Raw genomic sequence first — 20,746 nt, forward strand, 5'->3', positions numbered from 1 at the left:
TCAAAAGAAAGGCTCAGTTAGAGCTTGGTTTGAACTTTGGGATGAGGTTCAAGGTCACCCTTATCTTGCCTGCTGCATGAAGTTCAAGCTTGAGCTTTTCATAGCTGACTAAGCATCAGACTGTGCCATCTTTACTCACATTGAGTAGTACCTTATGGCACTGATGCTCCCACTAAGGTGCAGAGTAAGATAGTATCCTTTGTGAGATAGTGTGTCAAAATACAGTCTTGTGAGGATTTAGTCACACATTTCTCATTAATTTCAACAGGAGTTGTGTGTCTAAATCTCTTTGTCAGGTCTGCAAATCTCAACCCATTCTCCTTGTCCTTATTCTCAAGACCCTGGCACAACATACATACAATATATCCTGCTGCACGTTGTGTAAAGCACTGAACACACATGCTGGTGGTTCAGATGATCCTGAAGTAAATGTGGATGAGGGTTCTGGTGGGCAAAGGGTGTTTGATAGCCAATGTATTGCCCGTTATTTCAGAATACAAAGCATGGGGCTTCTCACAGCTGTCATTCTCTAATTACTCCACCTACCAAAAGTAAGAGGACTCATTAAAATTTGATGAATTCAGCTGCAAGTCTATTTCCTATCTGAATTCTATCTTAATTGTGAAAGTAAATCAATAATTCTTAGGCAGCCACTTTTATGCTGTTACATGCTTCTCCAAATCAATAGTCAATAGGATTAGAAAACTCATCTCAGAAACACACAGCATGAGCACATTCTTACCTTGAGAACCTATGTATGTCATCTGAACAATAAAGGCTCCCATAAAACAACCAGCTCCATTGAAGACAGTCAAAAAATGCATGGCGATCCCTCGAATTCTGCCTGGCACAAGCCTGAATGTTAGTAAGGAACCTTGGCAAGGAAGCAGAAGACAGTTACAAGTTACACAAGGAAATACCCATTCACGGATGGCCAGGTGAAAGATACAATCACTAGAAACCCAGGACATTTGAAAAAGACAAAAGCTACTGCAACAGGGTACACCCTGAAGCTCATATTCCACCTCTTTTTAAATATACAGTGAAACCGGCTCGTTATGTAAGGGCAACTACAAGTGTTAGAATGTGCCACTTCAATAGGTTAAATTAAACCTGCTTAAAATGATCATACAGTGGACTATCCCAAATCAGTCATCTAGTAAACCTACTACTTGGCACTTTTATTGTGCTTTCCATCCAATGATCACATTTTACAATTACTTAATTTACCCTCCTCAAACTTCCTGAAGTGGGAAAGTTCTCGTTTCTCCATTTTATACAAGAGAAAATAGGAATAGTGAGATACAGTGACTTGTCTGAGGTCATATACAGAAAGGGGCAGAGCTAGGAATAGATTTTCCAGAGTGACTAGCAATTTTGTGGGCCCAACTTGAGAAACCTTAGAGTGGTTTGGATTTTAAGAGGGTGGAAGACCAGTACCTCTGAAATTCAGACTCCCGCTTTAAGGTATGTGATGCCAGGCACCCAAAAAACTCAAGGACCCCTCCCCCACAAAGTCCCAAGTCAATTTTGAGAAATCTTGCCTCCCCACTCCTTCTTCCAGCCCCATGTCATAACCCAAAGGCTGGCCATCTCCAGTTAAGGGATCTGCAGAAAAGGACCTGGGGGTAACGGTGGATAAAAAGCTGGATATGAGTCAGCAGTGTGCCCTGGTTGTCAAGAAGGCCAATGGCATATTGGGCTGCATTAGGAGGGGCATTGCTAGCAGGTCACGGGAAGTGATTATTCCCCTCTATTCGGCATTGGTGAGGCCGCATTTAGAATATTGTGTCCAGTTTTGGGCCCCCCAATACAAAAAGGATGTGGACAAGTTGGAGAGAGTCCAGCGGAGGGCAACAAAAATGATTAGGGGCTGGAGCACAGGACTTATGAGGAGAGGCTGAGGGAACTGGGCTTGTTTAGTCTGCAAAAGAGAAGAGTGAGGGGGGATTTGATAGCGGCCTTTAACTACCTGAAAGGGGGTTCTAGGGAGGATGGGGCTAGGCTGTTCTCGGTGGTGGCAGATGACAGAACAAGGAGCAACGGTCTCAAGTTGCAGGGAGGGAGGTCTAGGTTGGACATTAGGAAAAAGTTTTTTACTAGGAGGGTGGTGAAGCACTGGAATGGGTTACCTAGGGAGGTGGTGGAATCTCCATCCTTAGAGGTTTTTAAGCTGCGGCTTGACAAAGCCCTGGTTGGGATGATATAGCAGAGGTTAGTCCTGCTTTGAGCAGGGGGTTGGACTAGATGACCTCCTGAGGTCCCTTCCAACTCTAATATTCTATGATTCTATGATTCTATGATCTTACTAGGTCAAAACAAAAACAGCAGAAGCTACATGTGGTAGCTTGAGGAGACTTTAGAGAGGCTAAAGATGTTTCTCAATGCACTACATTTCTTTATCAACACAAAAGTTTTCCACTGTTAGCAGAATTGCAGCTCCACAAGTGCTCACAACAACTGGGGGGTGCTGGTGGAGACAAGGCTGCCATGGTTACCAGTGTTTTTAGATGGTGTCATTTAGATCTGTTTTGAGCGGCATTTAATCGTGTTAACAATGCTGGGTCTTCAGCAGCTTTGCTACATCCATGCTCCCAACCCTGAAAGGTGGAGATGCATCAGTGGGGAATTTTTTGCACCTTTTCCCCCAAAAGCTTAGGATACAGTCTAATGCTACAGTGATCTTCAAGCATTTCAGAAATGGTACAGTGGGATTTAATTGTCTCCCTGTTCCTTCACAATAGCTTTGCTCAATGGTCAGGAGAGTCAGTAGAAAATAAAAGTCCAAATCAAAGTAATCAATAAAGGACAGTATTTTTTTCATTTATGTAGAGCAATATTTTTGTACAATGCTATTACATAAACCACGTGGCTCAAGAGATCAAAACTAGAATGTGGGATAGAGCCTTTAATCTTTAGGTCACCTGTGTAAATGCAGTCCTGGATGGCAGTGACCTAGACTCCTTACTATCCAAAGGCTCTTTGCTTATATGAAGAGAGACTTGTCTGGAGGTAGGGAACCTTATAAGCAGCCAGAAACTCAGCACTGAAACAATCTTGTGTCTCTGTGGAGGACACTACCTGAAAGGGGGCTCCAGGGAGGATGGAACTAGGCTGTTCTCAGTGGTAGTAGATGGCAGAATTAGGAGCAATGGTCTCAAGTTGCTGTGAGGGAGCTCCAGGTTGGATATTAGGAAACACTTTTTCACTAGGAAGGTGGTGAAGTACTGGGAAGGGTTACTAGGGAGGTGGTGGAATCTCCATCCTTAGAGCTTTTTAAGGTGCGGCTTGACAAAGCCCTGGCTGAGATGATTTAGTTGAGGTTGGTCCTGCTTTGAGCAATGGGTTGGACTAGATGACCTCCTGAGGTCCCTTCCAACCCTAATCTTCTATGATTTTATGACACTCCATAGTTAGGGGGCGGTCTTGCATCACCTCTCTGTGATGTACCTTTTCTGTGGAACAAATAGAGAACTCAGTCTCTGTAGTTATCAATGTACACCTTTAACAAGCAGTGATTCCCACTGGTAACTCATCATTTGCCTTGTATGTATGTTTAGGTAGCTGCACCTTTAATACAAAAACAGCAATTACTGACAAAAGAGTGAAGCAAACCAGCTGATAGCCTTTAGCCTAATTACAAATAAGTTATTAAACTAGATTATTAGGGAGGTACAGAAGGAGACTCAATGTGAAGCCAAATTGAACAAGGGACTTGCCTCCTCCTAGATTTTAATGCTTATGAATATCTGAGGGAAAAAAACAGTTGACAATGAGCAGAACTGCTTCTTTCATCATGACAAGTGACCCATGAAGACTGTTTGCCAATTATTAATTATGGACTTCTGCCTCACTAGAATTTCTGCTATGATTCACAAATGTTTCCTGCCTAGCTTTCTGCACAGCCGTTTGTTCTTTTTAGTATCATTCTTCAGCTGTTGTCAAAGTCTCTAGTCTTCTTAATCATTGTTTGAGCTCCTGCTGCATCTCCTCTCGGACTCCCTTCTCCTTAGCTGATATTGCAGCAAGCGTCATGGAAAGAATTCACAGTGCAAAGGCTGTTGATAGGAGATCCCAGTTCCACCTCCGAATGCTTGAATCATCACTGAGTAGAACTGACACAATACAATTACCGATTTGCAACTCCAAATGAGGGATTTGGAAATCCTATCAAGAATTTAGGTTTTGAAACGGATTTCAGAAAATGGTGCTTTTGCCTCACTCAGCAGTGCAATCAGAATTTGCGGGGAGAGTGAAGTTGACCATACGATGTGCTGAGAGTATGACAGCACGGTCGGTGGCCTTGTTTTTACTGTGGAAAAGGTGAGGTGTGCGATAACTGTGGGGTAGCTAATGGAAAGGCTATAGGACTGTTTAGTTTTATCATGAGGTAAACATCCCTGTACCCATTCCAGAGGTTGACCTTGGTGAGTTTGTCTCATGGTAAAAACGAAGTTCCTAGTGTTCACTGTGGGTTGGTTTTTTTGTTTTGTTTTTGTTTTGTTTTTAAACTTCAGGATAGCTCTCTCACATTAGTTACTCTAAGGTTAAAAAAACAAACAAAAAAATCCCCACCTCTTTTAGCAGTGCAGACAAAGCCTATGAAGTCGTAAAAGCAATATCCAAACCACTTGTAATCATTAAGCTCTGATGGAGCTTTCTTTTTGCAAGAGTGGGGTGTAAAGCACATGTCCTGGCCAAATTCAGCTCTGGTAATTGCATTCTGTTTACTTAAATCACTCCTGCTGTTTCAATTGCACACTGTATTCTTCACTTCTCCCACAGTGTTGCTGTGAGCTATTAAGCAGCTGCTGCATTCTACCCTACAGAGACTATTGCATTTCAGTGGTGGGTGAAGTGATCCCCTATATATTCCTTAACTAACGGGGCTGTTTTTTATGAAACTCAGCATTTGCAAAATGCTTTGAGACATTTGGACTAGAAGTGCAGATATTTTTGCAATGCATCATCAGACATTGCAGATGTGGTAACCCTTTATTTGACAAAACAGTCCCAGTATATAAATTGTCTATTGGCAAATTATCATAGCTGGTGTGAACTAGTTCAGGTTGTTCATTTAGCTCTATTATATCCTTGCTCTGTCTTTTGTTGAGTTTTTCCTTCCAGCCTTTCTGACTTTAGCCATAGCTATCAATCAAAATATTTGAAATATACTTTAAATTTAGCCTATTTTAAAAGACGAAAGTACTGTAACCACCAAGAACTAAATATTCCTTAAGAAAGAATAGGTGTATTTTCTGGGCTTGAAACCACTTCACAAAACCCCTTGGAGACAAGGAACATTCCTAGAAGAACTCATTATAGGAGTCCTATATTTCAACTCCAGGTAGATTTTTTGTTGTTGAAGGAACAGCATTAAGAGTTATTGAGGAATAAAGCCATAGGCAGCCATGGATTTGTTGCAGAAATTTGTTCCTCCTGAACAGGTTCTGGACTTGTGTTAACATGGTAACAGAAGGCTGGCTGCTTCACTTAGCAGCCTACATCAGGGTCACATATGGACAAGGTTCCCCTGTTTAGTTGTAGGGGAGGGCAACATGCTAGGAGCCAGAGGGCTGCATTTAAAATTTTCAACTGTATCTTAAGTTTAATGCAACCATAAAAATATGTTTGCATCCTTGACAGAACAAGAATTGCCTGAATTCACCAGTTTTGTCTGCACTCTGCAGTTGTACAGTGAGAGTGGCAATGGGCTGAACTCCATGGGCTGCACTTTATTCATGCTTGGTTTAGAAATATCCAGAGAAGTAAAAGACTCTCTTAGAGAGCTGCTGGAAGAAGCGAACAACAGCCTAACACTACCAGTTACTCCATTAGCTTAAGTGGCAGATGTCTGTGCAGTGGATCTAAAGATCCTTAATCCAGTTGATGACCCGTGACAGGGTGTCCGAGCGCATGTGTGCGCATTGTTCCACATGATAGAATTTGTTTATTCTGGTTGCTTTTTAAAAGCCTAGGAAATTACATTGTAAAAGAACCACTATAAATAATGCTAGGGTTGCAAAATCAAGCTTTCAAGAGCCTCTGCAATTCTCATTTGGCCCCTTGTGAATATGCATTATGTTACTGTCTGTAACTACATTATCCTTTTTTATCCACTGGACCCCTGCCTCATTCAATGAGCACGATGCACCAGCAACCTTAATTCCAGCATTTCCTACCTTTTGAGAATTTTGCAACCTTAATGTTCCTTTAATGTAAAGCTTTAAAAGTAATAATAGAACTAAAGGGCCCAATCTGGGAAAGAGATACTCACAAAACCTTGGGTTAAAAGGTAAGTAACAGATAATTGTGTAAGATGGCCTTTCAGCAAGAATATAAACCCCTCTACTCTGTTGTATAATGGATTATTGACTTCAGGGGGAATTGTCGGGGCTCAGCACCTCAGTTTGAATACCCAAAACCCAAGATGTCCAAAATTAGTGTATGTTTTCGAACATTTCAGTCTTAAAACTAATTAATATATTTTAAGGCCAGAAAGGATGACTATGATAATCCAATCTGACCTTCTGCATAACACAGGCCATAGAATGCTACCAGGCTGTTCCTGAATCAAATCTGTAGCTCTGGTTGAGCTAGAGCATATCTTTTAAAAAGCCATCCAGTCTTGATTTAAAGCTTGAGTGATGGAGAACCCTCCTCATTCCTAGGTAAATTGCTCCAATGGTTAATTATCCTTACTTTTAGGAACTTAAAGCTTATTTCTAGTTGGAATTTATCTAGTTTCATCTTCCAGCCATTGGACCTTGTTATGCCTTTGTCTGCTGGATTAAAGAGCCCTCTACTATCAAAAATGTTCTCCTCATACAGATACTTATCAACCATGATCGAGTCACTTCCTAACCCTTTCTTTTTTTAAGCTAAATAGTGAAGGTCACAATTTTCTGTTACACCTAGTCTGTAACCTAGAAACCACATACACCTGCCTCAGTAAAGTGCTTGAGATGTATGGATGAAGAGGCATTATGCATGTGCTAAACATTAAATCCAGGGAAATTATCTTTTGAGTGAGACCATGACCCTCAGCTCCTAGAAGTCTAAGAGCATAAGAATGACAATTCATATGCTCAAAATATTCAAGCTATTTCCTACACCTATGTAAAATCTGAACACTTCTGAAATTGTTTTAGAACAACAATAAAAAAAATAGAAAAAATATATATTATTTCTCTTTCTGTGGAATTCACTGCTTGAGAAGGTCATCTAGTCAACCATAGCAACTAGGTTTTAAAAGAGCTCTAAATAATTTTTGAAGGCTAACACCATTTGTAGTTATGCAAGCTAAAATAAGGATAATGAAATCTGATGCTTCTCAGTATAAACTAACAACTTACAGAAGTAGAAAGTCAACACATAAGAGGGAAGGGATGGAGTTTGCCTAGTGCAGTTATCGGCTCCACTGCTCATGGATGGGTTACTAGATTTAATGGACCAATGGTCTGACCAGGACTGACAAATGCTGTGTTCCTTCTAATCTTAGAGAACATTATTGCTCATTGTGTAGTACAGCAAGGAACCAAAATTAAGCTCTTTCAGTTCAGGTGATGGATAGGCCTGTTCAGAAAGCCCGTGGAAGAGAGCCAGGGGTGAGGAATCAGATGACAGTCATTTTAATTGTTCTTGGGAAGTTAATGTAATTCCCTGTTAGTTGATAAAATGTACTTACAGGTGGGAGTTACCAAAGCTTCAGCCACTCCAAGTAAAATGTATTGAGGAGCCAGATGAAAACAAGGCATGGAGGAAACTGGAAGCACCTTGCCCGACAGAGTCTGTTCCACCTGAGGAAAGTGTTTCCTGTGGATTTCAGAAAAGCCAGCGACCATCACAGACAGAGCTGCAGATAGATGACCTACAACTGGGTAAATGGAGCAAATAGAGGCTTTTTAAGAAGAATGAAGTTATATTCAAGTGACATATGATTCTAAAGTATTCTGTTAAAAAACATGTTAACAAAATGTAGTTCCGAGGGTTCTTAATAATCAGTTTCTACAGAACAATACATTTGCACGGCACTTCAGAACATGGATAAAAAACGTTAACTGCCCTGATGAGCTTACAGTCTAAACAAGATAAGGCTCAGCACAGGGAGAGATTGGGGCGGGGGGAGAGGGGTGTTACAAAATGTGAGAAAGGAAGAGGCATTTTTTGAAGAGATGGGTTTTAAAGAAGCATTTTAAAGGACAGAGAAGGTGGTAAATGAAGGAGGAAAAGGAGACTTTTGAAGGCATGAAGCAGGAGGAGCTGGGAGTAAGGTGAGAAGGCTACAAAGAGCATGGGGAAATTCTCCTGGAAGCACTTTACATTGCCAGTAAAAGGGTAACGGTCGGATCAAGAGATGGACACACACACACAGTGTGTCTTCTCAGCCCATTCACTAGATGTGGAAGAGCACAAGACCCAGGTAGGATCACTCAGAGCATTTTGAAGGTTTCATTCGCAAGGTATCATTAGTGGCTCCATAGTTAAGGTCGTATTTAATTTAATTTGTAAAGGTGGTTTTAAACCCCTTTGGCCCTGATTCTGAACTGCAATATACACTGGCAGACCCCTATACCCTCATGGAGCCCCCTTGACTTCAGTAGGTCTCCACATGGGTGCAGGAAATCTATTTAGTAGCTTATGAGTAAGGATACGATTTGGTCACGGATGCTGCAACTTTAACAGATCTCCGTGACTTTTTCAGCTTCAGCCCCACTCAGGTTTGGGCTGCCAGCCCTGGGTGGCCGTGCTCCGGCTGTCAGTCCTTAGAGGCCGGACTCCAATTTTGGCTTCAGCCCCGCCCTGACCATACTCGGATTTTATACATTTTTTCCATGACTATTCCATGAATTTTGCTTAATTTTACCATGACAAAATCATATCCATACTTATGAGTTGAGAGTTAAAATGTCTTATTTAACATTACATGACAGGTAACTTTTTCCACCTTTCCACACCCTTTCCATACATATTAACTGAGTTTGGGTGAATTCTACCAACTTGAATTTTTGAAAATACATTTATTAGAGATACACTTTTTGCTATACTGCTTAACATTTTAAGATAAGGTGAGGCTGCAGTACTGGAAAAGAAAAGCAGTCTCATTCTTAAATAGCTGTATTTGTTTTTGTTGCGAGTGAATCAGAAGTTGCTCATCTGAACTTAGATTTAAGCAATCCCCTTAGGTTTGGTTCTTAACAGAGAGGAAATGGCAAAAAAAAAAAGTATCCAAAATAAGGATTTGAAAGTTTATGGATCTGTAGTTTCCACTCATGTCTTAAAGAGCTTGTTCACAAGAAATCACATGGCTACAGTTGCCTTCATGAACCAGTGTTAGATGTAGTCGGGCATGTAACAAGTAATTAAACAAGTGGGGCCTGCTTCGCCACTTACCCTCCTCACCTGTGAAAAATGAGTGCAAAAGTAGCTATAAAACACTATCCTTCTGACCTGGTCATGTTTTAAATGCTTTGGACTGCAACATACACATAAGCATGAGGGATGGTATACAGCCGCAGTACTTATACCACATATTTATACTGTTGGGTGTTTAGGGCATAGAGAGAAAAATTGTTGTAGCTTCCAAATTTACACTGAGAGTCAAATTTTCAGAAGTGGCCTGTAATTTTAGGTGCCCAATTTGAGACAGCTGCATTTCACAGGTCAAGGGGACCTGCAGCTCCCATTGACTTCATCTGGAATTCTCAGTATCCCTGAGAATCAGGACTGAAGATAATGGAGTCGGGTACTAAAAATTGCATGTGCCTAGAATCAGAGGTTACTTTTGACAGTTCAGGCCCAAATACCTGAGCTATGTGCCAAGTTTCATCTTTGATTTAGGAAGCCTCATGCTGTCCTGTGCCACAAAATTGCTCACCCCCTGCAGTACAATATTCAAAGGGTTGTTGTCTGTGAGACTGTTTAAATTATGCCCAGGTCAAGATGATACCAAAGCTGAGACAAAAGAGACAAAATTGATTATTTAGATAGACACATGAATCAAAAGTAAAGTCTTTGTGTAGTCTCTTTTCCTCCAGCAAAAGCCCTTTCCAATCCCTGCCACCAGTGTGACGTTTTCCTGCATTTCTAGAACTTGAAATACACTTTTTTTTTAAACAAAAACTGAATTCTGGGAAGATTTTATCATTGATTAAGGCCCTTTTTTAGTGTTTATTAGGAACATGAATGAATTATTGCTCGAAAATCGATGACAGGAGAGGATGCAACAGCATTTTATAGCACATGCATCATGTCAAGGATAGGTATAAAGCCCTCAAGGAGCTTCTTGTAATCTATTATGTCAAAAGTTCCCCAGATAAAAAGGTATGTTAGTGTAGGGCAAGCCCCAGAGGGTTCAGTCAGAAAAATATTACTACTTGGTATTTTATATATAGTGTTTTTCATCCTGGGTCTCAAACCACTTCACAAATATTTATTTAACATCTGAATATCCTGCTATATTAGGTATTCCAGGCAGACTGAAGTTAAGAAACTTGCCCAGAGTCACAAATCTGATAGAGCTAGGAACAGAGAAACCAAGAGGCCCAGCTCCCACTCATCTCTTCTAAGCACTGGACCTCACTCCCATATCTAACACCTTGACCTCCTTCCTCCCCAGAAAAGAGATTTTGGATACTTGTCCAAAACTTTGACTTATACTCCTGACAGCAGGTTGTCTTGAATCCCTTAATCATTCTTTTGACTTTTCTCTGAACACCCTCCAATTTTTCAACATCCTTCTTGAATTGTTGACACCAAAACTGGGCACACTATTCCAGTGGTGATTGCACCAGTGCCCAATAAAGAGATAATATAACCGCCTTAGCCCTACTCGCCTTTTTATACATCCATAGATCTCGTTAACCTTTTTGGCTACAGTGTCACACAGAGAGCTAATGTTCAGCTGATTGTCCACCATGACCCCAAGCCCTTTTTAAAGTTACCGCTTTCCAGGACAGAGTTCCATCTAGTAAGTATGGGTCATGTTCTTTGTTCTTAGATGTACAATTTTACATTTCACAGTATTAAAACACATAGTATTTGCTTGCGCCCAGGTTACCAAGTGATCCAGGTAGCTGTATATCAGCTACTCATCCTCTTCACTATTTACCACTTCCCCAATCTTTCTGCCATCTGCAAACTTTCAGCGATGATGCTTTGTTTCATTCCAGGTCATTAATGAAAATGTTAAATTGCACAGTGCCAAGAACCAGTATCTGAGGCACACCACTAAAAAAACACCCAGTTGATGATGATTCTGCATTTACAATTATATTTTGACCTATGAATGTCAGTTTTAAACCATTTTTAAAATCCATTTGATGTGTGCCATGTTGATCTTGTATCATTTCTGAATCAAAATTTAATGCCATTCCAAGTCAATTGCCCAAGTAGCTTACTTTAACACTATAACCTTTATCAACCAAACTTGTAATCGTATTTAAAAAAAAAAAAAAGATATCAAATTAGTTTGACATGATCTATTTTCCATAAATGCATCTTGACTGGCATTAATAATGTTACCCTCTTTAATTATTTATTAATCAACTCCTGCGTCAACTGTTCCATTAGTTTTCCTGGGATCAATGCCATGCTGACAGGCCGATTATTATCTGGGTCATCCCATTTACCCTTTTATATAGTGGCACAACATTAGCTTTCTTCCAATCCTCTACAGTGTTCCAAAAGTTATTGAAAATCATCATTAATGGTCCAGAGAGCCTCTCAGCCAGCATTCTTGAAATTCCAAGATAAAATCAGCAGATCTGGATGCAAGTTAAAAGTGTCTAGCTTTAGCAGCAGCTTTTTTACATCCTCCTTAGTTACTATTGGAATGGAAAGTAATACATCATCAGGCTTTCCCCCAAATATAGAACATATATTTATTGAACACTTTTGTTTTTCTACATGATTATTGACAGTGCTACCTTTTTCATCTAGTAATGGATCAGTGCCATTGTTAGGATTTATCTTATTCCTAATATACTTTAAAAACAGGGTATTTTCCTTTCTGTGCTGTCCAGGGAGTTTGTTTTGTCCTTTTGCTTCCCTTAGCAATTTTCTACAATTCCTAACTTCTGGTTTATAGTCATTACTATCAACTTCTTGTTTCTTCCATCTATTATATGTTATTCTTATTATAGCTGCTTTCCCTTCCCTTTAAGCTAGTTTTTTTTTAAGTGTGGCTTTCTTGCTTGATTGTGGCTTTTTGGATATCTAGTAATATGTTCTTAAGCAAGTCCCAATTATCATTTACATTTTTCTGTTTAAATTCTTTCTCTCACTTGATTTAGCTCAAAGTTGTTTTTAGCTTGGTGAAATTGGCCCTTTTAAAGCACAAATTATATTTATATACTGGTTAGGCCAGAATAAAATCATGATCACTTGTACCTAAGCTAGAACTAATTTTTAGTTCTGTGATCAGTTCTGCTCTATTTATCAAGACAAAGTCTAATATAAAATTCCCCCTGGATGCAATACTTCTTGAGTTAAGAAACTGTCATCTATAGTTACTTAGAAATTCCAAGGATCTTTTCATACTGGCAGGCTGAGACCTCTTTCATACATCACCCGAGGATTGTCTACGTGGTGAGTTAATGCGCACAAGCTTGCTGAGCAGAAAAAACGTGCACAGACACTACTACAGTACAGTGAAAGTCCTGAAGTGTGGCTTAGCATTCTGCTCTTTTATGGACAGCAGGAGAAGGAAAAATGACCCAACTGGTCAGGAAAATGTGCTCCTATTCCAAGGCCAGAGGTTAGTTGTGGATAATAAATATAATGTCCTTGGGAATAGTACTAAAATGTTTTTGTGTATTGATATTATTAGGAATTTATATAGGGGAATTGTTTCTCAATGAAAGTTTTTAGCCTTTAACAAAAAATAAACTCTTGAAGTAACAAATAACATAGGTAACAAATTACACTAATTGAATAAAAAACCAACATGAACATAGTGCAAATTTAAGACGAATGGAACTGTGGCATGGTCATACTATGGAGTGCTCACAGTCTCCTGTAAGTGATGGTTTTGAACGTGTTCTGCATCTCTATAGGGTCGGTGGGGTGTCCACTATTAGTCATAGAACAAGGAGGTCAGACTGTGTAGGAAATAAAGTCAGTCTTCTTTTGCATTCACCCCAACCATGGATGAGTCTCTAAACTTTATCTCAGGTCAGAGTGGGAATGAATAAATAACCAGAGGATCACAAAAACCCCTCCAAAAAGGGGAAAGGGAAACAGAGAAACAAGCCCTCCAGACAAGCGAGAACAGCCAAAAAACTGCACAGAATTTGGAGAACAGGCAAAGAAGCCTGAAAACACAGAACCCAGAGAAACCTGTTAGAGAGAGTCCAAGCTGCAACAGTGAGTGAGGGCAGGAAAATGAAGCTAAAGCTAGGCCCACAGCATCAACAGTTTGCTTCCTTAAAGGGACACACCACCTGAATTCACACAAAGGCAAGAAAAACGTGTGTGGGGAGGGAACTCTATAGTCTGGTAAAGTAGTAGAAATGGCTACATCTGACCCAGCCTTCTTCTAAATACCACCCTCAGTAGAATTTGATTTTCCTCACCCTGAGGGATGGCCACTGTGGGTAAGCAGATTCCAGATGTTCTGTCAGGCTTCTGGTTTACATCAGTAGTCAGAGGAGAAACCAGTTAATATCCTGCTATATACACTGATAGCTGCAGAAGAGAATATTATGCTTCCCAGAAGCCTCACAGCTGCTCAGATGAAACAGTTCAATACAGCTGAAGAACTGGATAAATATTTCATGCCATGACACATTGTGATTTTGAGCAGGCACAATTTCACTTACACAAGCAAGAGAATCAGGAGTCAGCGAATGATTTTGTAACAGTCCTGCACAACTTAATCTAATGCTGTGGCTATGGGGAGATGAGTGAAGAATGTAACAGAGACAGGCTTACTTGAGGGCTGAAGGACAGAAAACTGTCAGAAACACACCAAAATGATCCTAACCTCAAAGTAGAGACAGCTAAGAACATAGTCCTCCAAAGTCAATACATAAAGAAGCAAGAGATTCTTCTCAGGAATAAATTTGAGGAAGAATCCATTGTAGATACCACAGACATGGGGAGGAAAATTCCTCAGGATGCCCAGAAACCAAACCCACCCAGACCAGTACAAGCACAAAGGAACACACAGAGAGCTATGCTAACATGGAGTAAAGAAAAGGAATACAACAAAAACACGAAAGAATGTCCATGGAATGGCAAACCACCTCACAGCAAACAGCTTTGTCCAGAGCAAGGGACAACACATGCAGGAAATGTCTATAAAAGGGACATTATGCAGCAGTCTGCCAGTCTAAACGTATTGTAACACCTATCTTTCAAGAACACAACCCATAAGACATTTCTACCTTGGAGCCATCGGAGATGACCAAAAAGAACCACCATTGACCATCCACAACCACCTTGGGAAAATATAAAGCAAACTTCAAAATAGATACAGGTGTTGATGTAACAGACATTCCAGAATAATTTTATAGTAGAATGAAACCACCAACACTTCAAGAGCTAAAAAATAAGATATTGAAAGTCTGAGGATAGTCCCCATTAAATGTGAAACGAAAATTTTTAGCCACTGAAACTCAGAGAACACTACATCCCAAGAGGTCTGTAGACTGCCTATGCACTACCTTACTTAGCTACCTACCAATCATAGCCATAGTCCTGGTTATAAGGCTAGAACCAGTCACCATGAACCTAGAACCTGACATCAGGAAGAGGTTCCCAAAATTATTCCAAGAACTGGGGAAAAGGGAGGGAGAATACCACATTAAATTCATAACATTTGTTCTGTCGACATCTGGAAGAGTCTCCCCCCATTACTGCCCAGGCTGAAAGCAGAGATCAGCTGCATAGACCAGATGGGTGTAATTTCCAGAATAGACATCCCACCTGAATGGTGTGCTAGCATGATAGTGGTTCCAAAGCCAATCGACAAGGCTTGGATCTGTGTAGACCTTACCAAGCTCAGTGAAAATATCTGTAGAAAGCAACAGGTACTCCCATGTGTTGAACATAATCTTGGACAACTTACTGAAACTGTGTCTTAAAATTGGATGCTCCATCTGGGTTTTGGCAGATACCACTTGCTGCAGAATCTGCACTGTTAATGATCTTCCTGATACCTTTTGGAAAGTTTTGTTTTAATAGTCTACCATTTGGCATACCATCTGCTCCTGAACACTTTCAGAGGACATCGTCAAGTCGTGCAAGGGGTTCTCTGCCATATGTATCCTTATCTCTTTATCTACAGATTGATTCTACATGATCAACATCTATTTGCAGTCCTGGAACACCTGGAGAAAGCAGGACTAATACTTAATGACAAATGCAAATTCTCAATAGAATTGCATTTCTAGGCCAGATCATTGATGGGCAGGGATCAGCCCAGATCCAGAGAAAGTGCAAGTGATTACCCAGATGAAGAGCTTCAGAATGTCAACGAACTATGTTGATTCATGGATATGGTGACACCTGGGAAAATTCCTACTTCATCTGGTGGAGAAGTTTAAGCCAATTTGAGATCTCATGAATTCACAAAATTCTCAGTAGTGGGGAACTAAACAGAGTCAGACATTCAGAGAAATAAAGCAAGACCTGAGCACTACATGAGTTTGGGTCCTATGTAAGCCAAATAAAACCACCACAGTTTCAGCTGATGCCTCATCTTATGGCATGGGGCAGTCCTCCTTCGGGAACAATCACCTTCACTGTGATGCCCAGTAGTGAATGTCTCATGAGCACCGACCAATAGAGAACAGTACTATCCATCAACAGAAAAAGCAGCCATAGCCACTGCATGGACGTGTGAACATTTCAGAGACTTTCTAGTGGACAGAAAATTGTATATGAAAAGTGACCACAAATTGCTAGTTGCTCTTCTAGGTTCAAAAAAACTGAGAAGAGTTACCACATAGGAAGCAACATTTTGGAATGAGATTCAAGAGGTTTCAGTTCTCACTCATTCATATATCTGGAAAGAATCTCTCTACAGCTGACACACTCTCCAGGGCTGCAATACCAGATACAGCACAGCAAGAGTATAAACAGGAGGAGCTGCTCATAGAAGGCTTCATAGATGTAGTATTTACTATTTAATCAATCACAGAAAAATGCCTGCAAGAACTGAAAAAGGAGCAAGAGGAAGATGAATTACTGGGTCAAATCATGACTCATTGCAAAGAAGGCTGGACAACACAGAAGACAGAGTCAGAAATCTCTATGAAACTATTCTGCGTGGTTTCTGGGGATCTCACCATAAACCAGAGGCTGTTGTTGAAGGAGGTCCAGACTGGTTATCTCTACAGCAGTGAATAGGAAATCCTTGACAGACTGCATGAAGGACACCAAGGCATTGCAAAATGCAGGGAGAGATTTAAACAATGTTTGGTTGCCTGGGCTGAGCCAATAAATATAGAGAGTTGAGAAAAGTGATATTTGTACTCCGGGGAGAACCAACCGATTGGACAGACAATCAGATCATGGCAGAAAGTCAAGGCTAATCTTTTCTATCCAGATAATACAAACTATCTTTAGATGGCTGATTGTTTCTCAAGATGCATGTAAGTTGCCAGGTTTCTCAGCACTACTTCAAGTACAGTTAAGAGGAGGATGAAACCCATCTCTGCTCATTTAGGGGTTCCAGAGCAAGTCATCTGTGACAATCATCCTGACATTTTCCTCTGGGATCCTTGAGGGTATATCTACACAGCCCACTGAAGGGACCCTCCCTGCCTGGGTCAACAGACTTAGGTTTGCAGGGTTCATTCTCTAAAACAGCAGTGTAGACAGCACTTTGAAGCTGTGGCTCAGGCTGGAGCTTGCGCTCTGAAGCCTGTGGGTAGGGGGCAGGCTTGACCTTCATAAAAAAAGGTGCTTCATCACAGCTGTTTGCCTTTGCATGATGTCCTTTTCAAGGGTCAGGCACTCCATTTTGAGCCTTTGTGGTTGCTCCAGGAAAAGTTTCCTCCACACTTCTGCCTTTGCAACCTTCTGCTGGGCTGCAGTCACTCATTCCTTGAACATATTCTTCTCTCCTTCTTTTCCCCCCATCAGAGGTTTGTCAACCTCTCAGCAGGTGATAAGTCCCCTGTATGCATGGACCAACATGTTACAGGTGCTAAAGGAAATCAGAAAAGGCACAAGTACATACTGTCCCACCCCTAGTCTCCGTGGCTATGATAAAATGTTGCTTTTAAACAATGATAAAATGTTGCTTTTCCCACCGTTTTGGAATGCCATTCCTATATTGTCTTCCCACTCTGTGGTTCCTTTTGAGATGGTAAGACATTTCCCAAATTACTCCCTCTTGTATAGGACCATTTTAAAAATGCTGGCTGGGGGAAGGGGTGGCCTGTGATGATTTTAGGTGAGGGCATGGGGTAGCAAGGGGCGGTGTGTTAATTACACATGCACCCCTGCATGTTGGCCTTCCATTGATGGACATTACCCTCAGGCAGGGCTCCAGGAGATAGAAGACAATGGGCAAACCCAGAAGATATGCAGTGCTGCTCTTGATCAGGATGATGTCCCTCCCAGCTAGTGCTGGAGTAGAAGGAAAACCCGAGCTATATAAGCAGTCTCGAGAGAACTGCTTTGCCTTGCAATGTGCATAAGCATGGCTCTGGCTTTGACTTAAGTTCTCTTTTATGATACTCTCAAGTCAGCATAAAGTATACTGCAAAATAAATAGAATGCTGCAATAATTGCTCTAATTCCAAGGAGTTCTGATAACCATGAATGCCTTAAACTCCCTCTGTATTTACCTCAACATTTCAGGTTCGCTAAAAGCTGAGGGCATTAATGGCACTGGGAGCCAAAGTACTTTTTCTAGTGCTTTTTCTCTCTCTGGATCTGCCGCTACAATAAACATGACTGCCATGTAATGCATTTGATTGTATAATTCCTGTGCAGCCAACATCTCAGGAGTGGGGGGAGGTGGAGAAGAGGGGCACAAGGGATGCTGCTGTTCGATGGGGGAAGAAAGGAGAGCAAGCACAGAGCACCTCAGGAATGGGGATATGGAAGCTGCAAGTGTGGCTGATGGTGGGGAGATTTAATTCTCCAAGGACATAAGACTTTATAACTATAAATCTATGGCACAAATGTCATTTTGAGCAAGCTGCAGGGGTTTGCATTTGAGCAAACCTAGCAGAAAGAGAGAGGCTACTAGTGTCACTTAAGATGGCAGTAGATAGCTGGTACCCAGAAAAAAGTTGTTTGAATCCCTCCGTACTGTTGCACAGCACACAGTAATTACAGGTACAGCTCTCATCCGCTGCATTTTCAGGCTGGCAGCTGGGAGAGCTGTCTTCCACAGAAGTTTCAGTATGGCTGTCCACATGGAGTTCTTGTACAATTTCTGAATCTGTCATATCATACTCTTCTTGGCTACCCAGAAAACCTCCTCCTGATCAGACCTCCTCGTATACATGGGGTCAAGGACCCTCTCCATATTGTCTTGGATGCTTTGTGTAAAACTATCCACCATATTATTATTGGGTGTGATGGTAGCATTGCTTGTAAAAATGCAATCCAGGTCCTTGTAGTATGGATGGGCAGTGGGAGCATTACTGGAGGTCCCACTCTTGTTCCTTGCTTTCAGGTACTTCTGTTGGAGCTGCTTTGCATTGACTTGGCACTGAAACCAGCTTGGGGAGCACGCCCTCTCTTCATTTGTTCTGACAGTGTCCTGAAGAGGTTTCTGTTAACTTCACCGGATGGGGCTAGCTCTTCAAAAAGGTCAATCAAGTCCAGGAGCTCTGCAGGTGTCTGTTGGGAAGCATGGCTGCTATAATGAGTTTGTGACCAGCCTACCTGGTATCGGAAAGAGGCTGCATGCCATCATTTAAAGGGAAAGATGACATCTGGCCAAGATGACCCCAAAGCAATGGATGGTACAGAGATAGGCCAACCCAGGTGTGGGATATCAGTTGGAGTATTTCCAGAAGTGGAGTACTTAGGAATTGGATGTAGTGGTAGTCTTGGATGCATAAACAGAGGAATATTAAGTAGTAGCAGACAGGTAATGTTACCTCTGTATTTGGCACAGGTGCAACTGCTGTCCAGTTCTGGTGTCCACAATGCAAGAAGGACGATGATAAATTGGAGATGGTTCAGAGAAGAGCCAGAAGAATGATCAAAGGATTAGAAAACCTGCCTTACAGTGATAGACTCAAGGAACTCAAATTATTTAGCCTAACAAAGAGAATGTGATTTGATCACAGTTTTTAAGTACCTATATGGGGAACACATATTTGATAAAGAGCTCTTCAATCAAGCAGGCAAATAGTGGAAGTTGAAGTTAGACAAATTCAGACTAGAACAGTGAGGGTAACTAGGATACTGGAACAATTTACCCAGGGGCCTGGTGGATTGTCCATCACTGGCAATTTTAAAATCAAGGTTAGTAGTTTTTCTAAAAGCTATGTTCTTGTTCAAAGAGAAATTCATTCAAGGAAGTCCTATGGCCTGTGTTACACAGGAGGTCAGACTAGATGATCACAGTGGTCCCTTCCGGCCTTAGAATTGATTAAATGTGTAGCATGAACCATAAAGTGAACAAACTCACTGGGAAGTGGAATTACTCCTGTTCCAAAGGGGATTAATTACTGTTTGAGCTAAAATGCTAAATAATTCACTTTTATAAAATGCTAGGTATGTACGCCAGGCACTTTTAGGTGAATAAACTTAAATTAATTCGATGTATGATCCTTGTGTAGACATGCCCTTAGGGACAGAATAATGGGGCCTTAGTTGAGGTTTCTCCAAAAGAAAGTCATCTGTGTGCAGTTTGTGATCTTCGTTCAAAGGAACAGAACTTGTGCACATTCTGTAAACAAACTGCGCTAATATCTTGATTCTGCCTCACCTATTTTCCAGTGGGAAAACTGTTATGCCTTTGCCTGCAAAATTAAAGAAGCCTCTACCAGAGAGCTCCAAGAGCCCTAAAGTGCGTTATTACCTGGTAGAGGGACAACATTTCCTACCTTTAGTTGAGCCTCAAATGCATTAAATATCAACCTAGCATAGGAATTACTATGTAGTCCATCTAGTCCAGTCTCTCATCTGCAATGGCAGTCTGTTCCAATTGCTCCAGAGGAAGGTGAATGAAATCCTGCAGTAAGCAGTTATGGAATAGAGAAAGTTTCTTCCTAGCTCCCCTTTATATACTACAGCAGAAGGATTAATATCACCTTCCAAATTTTTAAAAATCCTAATTGTATCTCTGGATATTATCAGTATCCACATACATGTCCAATCCTTTTCTGAATTCTTTGTCACTTTATTGAATCAATAAATATAAGAATTCCACAAATATGAGAAATAATCTTAAAGAAGTTGACTGAATATTTGCACGTCTCAAAGAGAGGTTCAGATTCAGAAGTAGTTTGGGGCAAAGATTTAGGTACACTAATTTTTTATATCTGTTTAATGATTCCTAATTTATAAAAAGAAAATCATGTTTTCGGAAGATCTACTATAGTCTTTTGGGTAAATAGAATTTTTAAACATTCTGCATATAAGAATTTACATGACAAAACACAATAGTTCCAAAGCTAATGTTACAGTTGGATAAATAATGCATAGTTTATATTGTTTATGCAGTTACATCTTTAAAGATTTTTAGTCTTTAGCCAGGTTCTTTGATATTACCCTGATCATGAATAAGTAACACATAATGTGGTATGGTAATGTTTTATTGTAACTT

General features: G+C 40.7%; 1 protein-coding gene across 3 annotated transcripts in view; it reads right to left on the bottom strand.

The window, feature by feature from the left end:
• The window catches only part of SLC15A5 (solute carrier family 15 member 5), a 61,714-nt gene that overhangs the window by 15,178 nt on the left and 25,790 nt on the right, over nucleotides 1-20,746 (bottom strand). For all 3 annotated transcript variants that reach the window (XM_067558965.1, XM_067558967.1, XM_067558966.1), the window contains exons 6-7: nucleotides 7,688-7,876; nucleotides 743-874 (exon numbers count right to left, since the gene is read on the bottom strand). In XM_067558965.1, the coding sequence (XP_067415066.1) occupies nucleotides 743-874; nucleotides 7,688-7,876 (321 nt within the window). The remainder of the gene's footprint in view (nucleotides 1-742; nucleotides 875-7,687; nucleotides 7,877-20,746) is intronic.

The sequence above is a fragment of the Emydura macquarii genome, unplaced genomic scaffold (genome assembly GCF_026122565.2).
Source record: "Emydura macquarii macquarii isolate MOO-44397 ecotype Brisbane River unplaced genomic scaffold, CSIRO-AGI_Emac_v2 contig_2205, whole genome shotgun sequence".
Lineage (NCBI taxonomy): Eukaryota > Metazoa > Chordata > Testudines > Chelidae > Emydura > Emydura macquarii.